This window comes from Pelophylax lessonae, assembly GCF_965119305.1.
Source record: "Pelophylax lessonae genome assembly, chromosome: 4".
NCBI lineage: Eukaryota > Metazoa > Chordata > Amphibia > Anura > Ranidae > Pelophylax > Pelophylax lessonae.
The window spans coordinates 608,960,820-608,973,027 of NC_138771.1; the positions used below are offsets into that span (position 1 = coordinate 608,960,820).

The 12,208-nt window shown below is 45.5% G+C and overlaps 1 protein-coding gene across 2 annotated transcripts in view; it reads right to left on the bottom strand.

Annotated features, from left to right (window-relative positions):
• Window positions 1-12,208, bottom strand: part of CC2D1A (coiled-coil and C2 domain containing 1A) — a 153,548-nt gene that overhangs the window by 68,819 nt on the left and 72,521 nt on the right. For both annotated transcript variants that reach the window (XM_082254838.1, XM_082254837.1), the window contains exons 14-16: window positions 7,819-7,991; window positions 7,609-7,731; window positions 2,167-2,225 (exon numbers count right to left, since the gene is read on the bottom strand). In XM_082254838.1, coding sequence (XP_082110964.1) covers window positions 2,167-2,225; window positions 7,609-7,731; window positions 7,819-7,991 — 355 coding nt within the window. The remainder of the gene's footprint in view (window positions 1-2,166; window positions 2,226-7,608; window positions 7,732-7,818; window positions 7,992-12,208) is intronic.

Genomic DNA, 12,208 nt, shown 5'->3' on the forward strand with positions numbered 1-12,208 from the left:
ATGGTGCCTCCGACAGATGTCTGCGCACAATCCGCGGACAAAAGTCTTTCTTGCAAACATGAAAATTTTTGTCTGCGGACACCAGAACGGACGATTGTTCGCCTGTCAGTACAGAATTCGGCCGACAGACCGCAGATTTGCAAGACTGGGCATGCTCAGAAAATTAAAAACACAGGGAAAGTTAACCATTACATGACATCACTTCTGCAGCTTCTGGGCATGCCCAGAAGCTGTTTAGCAGGGGAATGCGGCGTCGCCCGGAAGTGACGTGCGGGGCCGGTGCCGTCGCATTGATTCCTGGGAGCGATGACGTTCAGCTCCCAGGAATCATTGCGAGGCAGGAAGTGACGGGGTGAGCCTCGGCGCTGGAGGAGGAAGTACCCTGAGGTGAGTATTTACGATCTTCGATTACAAGGTGAGTATACAAAAAAAAAAAAAAATAACTATCCAATTCCTTTTCAGGTTATGTGTAGCTAGCGGAGGGGCACAAAAAAAAAAATACCGATTTTGTGCCCGGAACTCCGCTTTAATGCTCTTCCTCTTATCTGTGTTACTGATAACCATTCCCTGTTTGACGCTCTTAAGTCTACAAAACAGGTCACAGAGAAGAGACTAAAGGCCCGTACACACGTACCGATCGTCGGCATACAAACGTCGGCGGACGAAAGATCTGCCGATTGTACGCGTGTTAGTATGGTGCCTCCGACAGATGTCTGCGCACAATCCGCGGACAAAAGTCTTTCTTGCAAACATGAAAATTTTTGTCTGCGGACACCAGAACGGACGATTGTTCGCCTGTCAGTACAGAATTCGGCCGACAGACCGCAGATTTGCAAGACTGGGCATGCTCAGAAAATTAAAAACACAGGGAAAGTTAACCATTACATGACATCACTTCTGCAGTCAGCTGAAGTCTGCAGACAAAATTCTTGTGCTGTCCTTGTGCTGTCTTTGCACTTTTCAACAGACACGACATCCCGGGGAGAAAAGACGAACATTTGTATGACGACGATCTGCGTGTGTGTACGGGGCTTTAGATTAGAAATAAGCGGTGTCAAAGAGCTCATACATGCTAATAAAATCAAAGAAGTGGGTTGGTCAACAGCCAAGTCACAACTTGCTGACTGTTTGACAAAAAAAGGTGCTTCCTCTCTTATGCTTCTTAAAGCGCTGTATGAGGGTGTATGGAAACTGTAAAATCTGGTCCATTGAGCATATATCTTGGTATTTTTATTTTGTTTGTTTACATACGCAAACTCACTTGAATGCTACTGTGTTCTGAAAATCATTTTTGTGTGACAATGTTTTATGTCAAACTCACCCGTTCTTTTTTTTTATCTTAAGAAGAGAGTGAGATTGTTAACTTCATGTACAAGGGATATAGTTGTTTAATATACTGCCATCTTGTGGTCATTTCGGTTACTGCATCTTTTTCAGTGTTCCCTCCTATTCTATGATGTATTTCCCCTTCCTGTTTAGTTAGTGTGGAGGAGAAAATAAAGTACGGAGTGCAGAACCACGTTGTGTCTGTGGAGTTTATCACACCCCCTCTATTTGTCCTGTTTACCGTTATTGAAAGTCAAAGTGAAAGAAAACCCCAAATTTTGGGATTACTCCAGAAAAGTAATAGAGGGGAAATCTTCCAATGGGGACACTAGCCCTGGTAGGATTCCCTTAATTTGCAGGGATTTCCTCTCATTTCCTGTTTGGCTATGGGACAGGAAGTGAAGGTAAATCTCCCCAATGGGACACAGATGGCAAAAAATAAGCTTACAGGGGTTATACCCCCATATATCCCTTACTATACTATATCTCCCTTGAATAGGAGTAAATAAAGGAAGTAGGAGTAAGTAGGAATAAAGCAAGGCCAGGCACTAGGTTTCCATACCAAAGTGCACCCAGTATTTAGATATTCAGAGGTGCTTAATAGGTAATCTCAGAGATATGCAGACAGTTGAAGCTGCTAGCTCGAAAGTAATAGGGAAGCTTTACCATGTTGGGGGAAACTTCAGGTATGTTTTAAACAGATAGAGGGCATAATGCAGAGTGTAAGGAAGCAACACAAATAGAATCAGGGCACAGAAAACTTAATGTGCAGCCAGAAAAACTAGGAGAGGAACGTAACATGCAACTCAAATGCACCACACAGGATGAAAGAATACTGACTTTGTTGTCTCTGTAATGTTTCCCATATGGGTGAACTGCTGAGAGGACGATGTACACATCTGCAAGAAACAAAAAGGGAACTTCATTAGAATAGACCTTAACAATGGCTACCGATGTTCTTATGCTAATATACAAGAAATGTTTCCTAATTAAAACGAATTGTTATATATGGAAATAAAATACAAAGCCTGTCCCCATAGGTTCATAAGGCAGGTTTCTTCACATTAGATAAATAAGACTTATCTGCTGCCAGTAACTGGAGCAGCTGGAGGCAGCCATTACAATTATGCAGTGGCGTAGCTTGGGGGGTGCAGGGGGGGCCGGCCGCACCGGGCGCAACATCTGGGGGGGCGCATCCGCTCCGCACATGAAGTTCAGTTGTCAGTCACTCACACTCTGTCATAGCCTAGGCTGGCTGCCGCCGCCCCGATCCGAGCCGCTGGGTCGCCCACTGTGGAGGAGGAGGGGGGGGGGTTTGGAGAGACAGTCCCTGCACGCCTGGCTTATCTGGGGGGGGGGGGGGGGGAGGGACTAAGGTGCAGCGGCCGCCCAGCGTAGCGCTGAGCGCAGGACGGGAGAGGAGAGAACCATCAGGCCAGGCAGCAGCAGAAGAATCCGGCAGCGGCGGCAGGTGAGAGGAGAGAGTCAACGTCAGACGGTGCTGCAGGAGGAAAACCTAGGAGGACCTGGAGGAGAAAACCTAGCCTGCTGTGATCGGGTCCGGGACAGTGAAAAAAAAGGTAGGAGTCACTGTCAGGACTGGACTGGAGTAGTACTGGGCTGGCTGTGCCTGTGCTAGTAGTAGTGACTGACTGAGACTGACTGAATGTGAGAAGAACACTGAAAAGAATAGTAATGCAACTATATGTGGTGGACATAAAAAGGCACAGAAGAGTGTATTTAGATGGAACTCATAGAGGATCCTCAGAGGGGATCTATGTTATGGGGAACCTGGCCTGCTGTAAGGGGGGAGATCTAAATGGGGGGTGGGACCCCACCTCACCCTGGCCTGCTGTAAGGGGGGATCTATATGGGGGACATGATCCCCCATATAGATCCTCCCTTACAGCAGGCCAGGGTGAAGTTAGGTCACTCTGGGGTCCCCCATATAGATCCCCCCCTACAGCAGGCCAGGGTCCGGACCTCACCTCACCCTGTCTATATGGGGGACCTGCCCTGGCCTGCTCTAAAGGGGGATCTATAGGGACCCTGCTCTAAAGGGGATCTATGCCATAGATCCCCCCTTTAGAGCAGGGTCCCCATAGATCCCCTTTAGAGGAGGCCAGGGTCCCCATAGATATCCTTTAGAGCAGGCCAGGGTCCCCATAGATCCCCCTTTAGAGCAGAATCCCCTTTAGAGGAGGCCAGGGTCCCCATAGATCCCCTTTAGAGCAGGCCAGGGTCCCCATAGATTCCCCTTTAGAGCAGGGTCCCCATAGATCCCCTTTAGAGGAGGCCAGGGTCCCCATAGATCCCCTTTAGAGCAGGCCAGAGTCCCCATAGATCCCCTTTAGAGCAGGCCAGGGTCCCCATAGATCCCCTTTTAGAGCAGGGTCCCCATAGATCCCCCTTTAGAGCAGGGTCCCCATAGATTCCCCACTTTAGAGAAATGTCCCCATAGATTATATAGGGACCATTCTCTAAAGGGGGATCTATGGGGACCCTGCTCTAAAAGGTGATGTATGGGGACCCTTCTCTAAAGGAGGTTCTATGGGGGACCCTGCTCTAAAGGGGAATCTATGGGGACCCTGGCCTACTCTATAGGGGGATCTATGGGGGACCCTGCTCTAAAGTAGGATCTTTGGGGACCCTGTTGTAAAGGGGGATCTATAAGGACCCTGCTCTAAAGGGGGATCTATGGGGACCCTGCTCTAAATGGGATCTATGGTATACATTGATAATTGTTTATTTAATTAAAAATGTTTTAATACCGCTTAAATGTTTGTTTACATTTATTTATAAAAGTGTGTGTGTATATATTCATATAGGGCTTAGGGGGTAAGGGTTTCTTTAACTAATCTAGTGGAAGAGACTCGAGTGCTAAAATCCATGGGTTAGGGGGGTGCAAATTACTTGCCTTGCCCCGGGTGCAGACAACCCACGCTACGCCACTGCAATTATGTATAATCAATATGTACAGAGTACCCAAGTAGAAACTACATTGCAAGGAGTCATCACTTCCAAGCCCAGCAAAAGATCTTAATCGTGAACACAGGAAAAAGATGAGTGGAATGTGTTGGCGCAAAATGCATTAAGATTACTCATCAATACCCCAATAATTGAAGTAGATTATAAGGTATTAATATGATGGTACATGGTCCCACCTAGGATTGCTACCAATGTCCCAGGGGCTTATCAACTTTGTTTTAGAGAGTGCGGGCAGGAGGGGACGATATTTCACATACGGTGGCAAAGCCCGAAGGTGAGGCGTTTTTAGATACATACAGGTGCATCTCAAAAAGTTTTATTTTTGACTTACTGCAAGATTCATTTCTATGATGTTCATTGACGGACACAGCTCCTGGTCTTCTTAACCAATGGGTTATACTGCCCCTAAAGAAGTAGGACACTAGGCAGAAAAAAAGTCTGGCTACCCCTATGGGCAGTTCCAGGGGGTATACTCCCTCTCTCTGCTATAAGTACTCAGTTTTGTTACAAGCAGTGTCAGAAGATTTACAACTTCACGGAGGGGTGGGTGCTGTGTCCGTCAATGAACATCAGCGAAATGGATTTTACGGTAAGAAATCCCATTTTCTCTTTCATTCATTGACAGACACAGCTCCTTAACCAGCTTTTTAACCATTAGGACGTCCCAAAACAGTGTTAAACATGAGGGGTGGGAACAGCGAAAAGAAATTCCCAAGGCTAACTTTAGCCAACCAGGTAAACGGGAGCTCAACCAAAACAACTGGAGCCCTCTTGGAGAATTCTTAACATTGTGGGATGTCTTCATGGTATATGAGAGGGACTCTCGTCCCCCATATTTGAGTTGCATTGTCTTCTTCAATAAATCGGGTTAGGTTCTCAAAGTTTTGTTAAGAGTACCTTATTCGCACAGCAGATTTTCTCATCCCTGGCAATAATATTCCCTTTTGATCATTGCTAGGGCATGGATAAATCGAGCTTCAGCAACCCTAACTCTCAGATGGATGTGTTACTGTGGCCACTCGTTGGGCCTAGTTGACTAATTAGCTATATTGCCGTGGGCAAAAGTTTTGAGAAGGACACAAATATTAATTTTCACAAAATCTGCTGCTTCAGTGTTTTTAGATCTTTTTGACAGATCTTATTATGGTATACTGAAGTATAATTACAAGGATTTCATAAGTGTCAAAAGGCTTTTCTTGACAATTACATTTCATGCAAGTTCATGCAAAGAGTCAATATTTGCAGTGTTGACCCTTCTTTTTCAAGACCTCTGCAATTCGCCCTGGCATGTTGTCAATCAACTTCTGGGCCTTATCCAGACTAATGGCAAGCCATTCTTGCATGATCAATGCTTGGAGTCTGTCAGAATTTGTGGGGTTTGTTTTGTTCACCCGCCTCTTGAGGATTGACCACAGTTCTCAATAGGATGAAGGTCTGGGGAGATTTCTAGCCATGGAACCAAAATATCAATGTTTTGTTCCCCAAGCAACTTAGTTATCACTTTTGCTTTATGGCAAGGTGCTCCATCATGCTGGAAAAGGCATTGTTCATCACCAAAATGTTCCTGGATGGTTGGGAGAAGGATGTTTTTGTACCAATTTTTATTCATGGTTGTGTAAGAACAAAATTGAGAGTGAGCCCACTCCCTTGGCTGGGAAGTAACCCCACTCATGAATGGTCTCAGGATGCTTTACTGTTGGCATGACACAGGACTGATGGTAGCACTCACCTTTTCTTCTCCAGAAAAGGTTTTTTCTGGATGCCGCACACAATCAGAAAGGGAATTCATCAGAGAAAATTACTTCACCCCAGTCCTCAGCAGTCCAATCCCTGTACCATTTGCAGAATAGAAGTCTTTCCCTGATGTTTTTCCTGGAGAGAAGTGGCTTTTTTGCTGCAGCCCTTGACACCAGGCCATCCTCCAAAAGTCTTCGCACCACTGTGCATGAAGATGCGCTCACACCTGCCTGCTGCCATTCCAAGCTCTGCACTGGTGGTGCCCCGATCTCATAGCTGAATCAACTGTAGGAGATGGTGCTGGACTTTCTTGTGTGGGCTGAAGCCTTCTTCACAAATGTAGTGGAAATGTTTTTTTATGGGATAAAGTTCATTTTCATGGCAAAGAAGGGCTTTACAATTAATTGCAATTCATCTGATCACACTTCATAACATTCTGGAGTATATGCAAATTGCCATTATAAAAACTGAGGCAGCAGACTTTGCGAAAATTAATATTTGTGTCATTCTCAACACTTTTGGCAACAGCTGTACTATGCTTTATGTGCGTAAGCAGTTATGTTTTTGAAAAGTATATAATGAGAGTGTCTTTTATGACAAGCGCCTTTTGAATGTGGGGGAAACACAGTTCTTGTACCTTGTGCATTGTACTTTACCAATTTGTTCTTGCGCTTTTCCAAAATCTCAATAACCACTATGGGGAAACAAAAGATCTCAAACCTGGCTGCTGGTAACACCAAATATAAGCTTTAAAGACTCTTGTGCATAGTAAGATGCATCTTACTCTTCCCCTCCTGCTTCCCTATTTCGCTACCATTAAGCCCATCCTTGGATGAAATGCATCGAGAGAGGGCTTCATTTTGGATGTATCCTGACACCAATGATAGAATAATGTGACAAAAACAGGGTGGTACTACAACTTTCATACCTCCCATCCTGTTCTTGGACAATCAGCATCTAGACATTTCATGGTGATTGGCTTGAGGTGCTACTTGTGTGACTATAATGCTGGGGTATCTGCCTGACACTCAGAGTGATGATGAAGTGAATGGTATAAGCTGAGAAATGTCTTCCATGTTACAGAACAAGTCAAGTTGAATGTGACTAACTACTACTAGCTATACCATAACCTGGCTGAAGGAGAACCTTTACAGAAATGTTCAGAACAATGTTTTATTTAATGGTGAAAAGTGTGGTGTGCAGCCAGCTTTTATATTAACTCAAGGTTTCTCAAACAGAATTCCATGAAATACTTGGGTTCCTCCAGAGGTTGCCAAGGGTTCCTAGAGCACTGAGCAACTTCTGCCTCTCAGATAAGTTTCCAGTGACATCCTTGACCTTTTTAGCTATTTGTAATTCTTCCCAATAAACACAAGTGTATGGAACATTCTTCCCATTGATCATCACACTAATGTATCATGAGTTGTAGATATAGTTATTTTTAGCAGGGGTTCCCTGAAACCAGGAATAGATTTCAAGGGTGTCTCCATGTTGAAAAGGTTGAGAAAGTCTGTATTAAATGGGATTAAATCCAGTTTGTCAATAAGCAATGCCTACCTCGTGCTGCTTCTTGAGCTGCTCCATGATCTTGTTGTACTTCTCACTGTTCTGGGCTGAGGCGGCACCTTTCCTCTGTGGGTCCAGACTGAAATCGGCCTCGCTAATGGGAGCCTGGGGTACCTGTTGTTGAACATGAAGGGTCACATACCTGTCCTTGCAAAGAGGGGGGTACAATTATTACTACCAGTGCTATCTTCCCTAAGCTACCTTGGTGATATCCACAGGCAGTCCACCACGTGAGGCCTCCAGCATTGGGTCCAGGCCCTTGGCTTGGCGCAGGTACATCTTGGCCCCTTCTATGTCTTTGTGTTGTTTGGAACGGAGGGCAGCTGCCATAAGCTGTTTCCTTCTTCCTTCCAGAAACTGCAGCTGCTGCTCAGCTACAAGTAGTGGAGAAAAGAAAAGAGGAGGGATATGGGAAAGTGGACCAATAAGGTGCCGAAGAAATGGCAGGAAGGGAGAAAACAGTACAGCAGACAATATAAATGGTGAAAGCTCTAGAGCTGATGGGAATGGCTGAAGACAGACACTGCTATTGCTTATGACATTCTGAAAATGATAGCTGCCGGACTGTCACGGTCAAGTAATTTAAGGCTCTGACCCTGAAAAAGTATGCAGATTGTAAAGTCAGAATCCTGATATGCATACTTGTTTCAAGTTAGGGGAAATACTTAGGACACTGGATCACCATCACAGCCAGAGTACTTGCATTTTCAGAAGGAGAGTTTAGCAATGGCACCTTCTCCATTTCTTTACAACAAGTTTCCTTTAAAGCATATCTAAAAAGAGAGGGGAGTAGGGGAGGGTTAAAACTGCAGTCAAGTTTTTTTTTTTTTCCCATTTCCCTTCACTGTCTAAGAGATAGAAATCCCCTTATAGACAGATAGACCCTCTATCCCTGTTCTAGTGGCCAATTAGAGTAAATTTCTCTAATGGGAACATAAAACAAACATGACAGCATAAAGCAAAAGTAGTAGCTGGCAAATCCAACATCCGTATGAATATCTTTAGTTATTGCACAGCAGTAGATAAAATGTTAGCCTTTTATCTATTCCTGTACAGCAGGGGTGGGGAACCTTTTTTCTACAAAGGACCATTTGGATTTTTGTAACATCATTGGGGGGCCGTACAAAATGTATGCATAAATGTAATAGGCATTGCTTTGCGGCAAAAAACGCTGTAAAAAATTGCGTGACTTTGAGGTCACAAAAGTGTGAAAGGGGCCTTCAGTAATCAAGGTATAGCGTGCCCCCTTTCAATGCAGACTGACCACAGCGTGCCCCCCTTTCAATGCAGAGTGACCACAGCGTGCCCCCCTTTCAATGCAGAGTGACCACAGCGTGCCCCCCTTTCAATGCAGACTGACCACAGCGTGCCCCCCTTTCAATGCAGAGTGACCACAGCGTGCCCCCCTTTCAATGCAGAGTGACCACAGCGTGCCCCCCTTTCAATGCGGAGAGACCACAGCGTGCTCTCATCAATGCGGAGTGACCACAACGTGCCCCCTTTCAATGCGGAGTGACCACAGCGTGCCCCCATCAATGCGAAGTGACCACAGCGTGCCCCCTTTCAATGCGGAGAGACCACAGCGTGCCCCCTTTCAATGCGGAGTGAGTGACCACAGCGTGCCCCCTTTCAATGCAGAGTGACCACAGTGTGTCCCCTTTCAATGCGGAGTGACCACAGCGTGCCCCCTTTCAATGCGAAGTGACCACAGCGTGCCCCCATCAATGCAAAGTGACCACAGCGTGCCCCCATCAATGCGAAGTGACCACAGCGTGCCCCCTTTCAATGCGGAGAGACCACAGCGTGCCCCCTTTCAATGCGGAGAGACCACAACGTGCCCCCTTTCAATGCGGAGTGACCACAGCGTGCCCCCTTTCAATGCGGAGTGACCACAGCGTGCCCCCATCAATGCGAAGTGACCACAGCGCGCCCCCTTTCAATGCGGAGAGACCACAGCGTGCCCCTTTTCAATGCGGAGTGAGTGACCACAGCGTGCCCCCTTTCAATGCAGAGTGACCACAGTGTGTCCCCTTTCAATGCAGAGTGACCACAGCGTGCCCCCATCAATGCGAAGTGACCATAGCGTGCCCCCATCAATGCGGAGAGACCACAGCGTGCCCCCTTTCAATGCGGAGAGACCACAGCGTGCCCCCTTTCAATGCGGAGAGACCACAGCGTGCCCCCTTTCAATGCGGAGTGAGTGACCACAGCGTGCCCAATTTCAATGCGGAGTGATTGACCACAATGCAGAGTGAACAGTGTGCCAAGCCCAGGAGCACTTGACTTACCTGTTGTAGCGGTGGCTTCCTCTCTTCAGTCCCCGCGTCTCTTCGAGTCCTCCTGCGTCCCGTCTCCTCCTCGGCCAATGACATTGGCCAAGGAGGAGGAGGATCCATGAGACAGTACCGAATTTTCATTCGCTATTGTCACAAAAATGGGCGGGCTCGAGGCGCACTGCTCTGCGCCTCGGGTCCACCCTTTTCGGAGATTCAGTGTCAGAACGGAGCCGTCGGCTCCTTCTGACACAGCAGCACGGGGGGGGTGGATCGCAACAATTGTGCGGGCCGGACAGAAGGATCGTGCGGGCCGCATGCGGCCCGCGGACCGGAGGTTCCCCACCCCTGCTGTACAGGAAATAAAGATATTCATATGGATGCTGGAGTTGCCGGCTACTACTTTTGCTTTATGCTGAATTCTGGTGTATTGAGTACACTATACAAGCCAGACCACTTGTTTTTGGATTCCAAGTGCAATTCAGAGATCTGTTCCCCCTCGCTGCACTTATTCCCTATTTTCTTACAAACATGACAGGAGTTCTAGATAGTTAACTGGTAGAGTCATTACTGAGCTACACAAAGTAATAGAGAAAAATACTATATCATGGCAATGAGATAAAGGGAGAAACAGGACCATGGATGGCACACAAGATTGGAACATGACAGCTAAACATTAAAGTGGTATTTAACCCAAAAGCAAACATTATATTGCAGCTTACCAATTCTTATATGCAATTCCTGCATTTGTTTTCTTTTTTAGGCTTTCTTTATTCTATTTTCATCTGGTGACCTGGCCAGTAAGTCTGTTTTTCAAAAGAACAAGCTCTCCTCCAAATATATCAGTTAAGAATGTTGAGACAAACCATTTACCACTGACAGGGTGCTTACAATTATCAGCATTTATTAACCTTCATCCCAAAAAAAAAAAACTGTCACTGTAACTGCCTGTGAAAATGTAGTGTGAGCTGGAGTTTGGCTTTAACCAGTTCTGGACCGGAAGGATTTGCCCCCTTAATGACCAGGCCATTTTTTTAAATTCAGGACTGCGTTACTTTAACGAAAAATTGCACGGCCGTGCGGCGATGTACTGAAATAAAATTGATGTCCTTTTTTTTCCACCAGTAGAGCTTTCTTTTGGTGGTATTTGATCACCTGTGCGATTTTTATTTTTTATGCTATAAACAAAAAAAGAGCGACATTTCTGAAAGAAAAAAAAAAAAAAAAAATATTTTTCACTTTCTGCTATATAACAACATTCCCCAAAAATATATGGAAAATTTACCTAAAATCTAAATTTTTCATCCTTTTAGGCCAATTTGTATTTCAGCTACATATTTTTGGTAAAGAAAAAAAAAAAAAAAAAAAAGAAGGGCAATAAGCGCATTTTGATTGGTTTGCACAAAATTTATCGCGTCTACCAACTAGGGGAAAGATTTATATAATTTTTATTTATTTATTTATTTTTTTACTACAAGACTACAAGCACTGAACTTATTCTCTCTGGAGAAGAGACGATTGAGGGGGATATGATATCAATGTATAAATACTGTACTGGCAACCCTAGCATAAGGAACAAACTATTCAGAGAAAGGAGATACAATAAGACATGTGGCCACTCACTAAAACTAGAGGAAAGGCGGTTTAACCTTAAAATACGTAAGGGGTTCTTCACTGTAAGAGCAGTAAGGATATGGAATTCTCTTCCACAAGCAGTTGTATCAGCAGGGAGCATCGATAGTTTCAAAAAACTATTAGATGGGCACCTTAAAGACCACAACATACAGGGGTATACAATGTACGGTTAACAGCAAACACACTCACATCATAGGTTGAACTGGATGGACTGATGTCTTTTTTCAACCTCACAAACTATGTAACTATGTACTAGTAATGGTGGCGATCTGCGATTTTTAGCGGGACTTCGACATTGCGGCAGACAGATCGGATCCCTGACATTTTTGGGGTGATCAGTGACATTACTACAGTAATCAGTGCTAAAAATATGCGCTGTTACTGTAATAATGAAATTGGCAGGGAAGGGGTTGACCTAGTGGGTGATCAAAGGGTTAAGGGTGAGCCTAGGGGAGTGTTTTCTAACTGTGGGGGGAGGGGCTTGTGAAATGACCACAGAGATATGTGTTCCTATATAGAAGGATCACAGGCGCGATGTGATAATTTCAGAGAGAAGAACGGTCAGCTGTGTTTACAACAGCTGACTGTTCTTCTCCCTCAGTGGGTGACTGGTAGCAATCGCGGCCGCCGGCCCCATGCATCGGCATCCCTGCTGTCTAGTGGGGGTGGGAGCGCAACGCTTG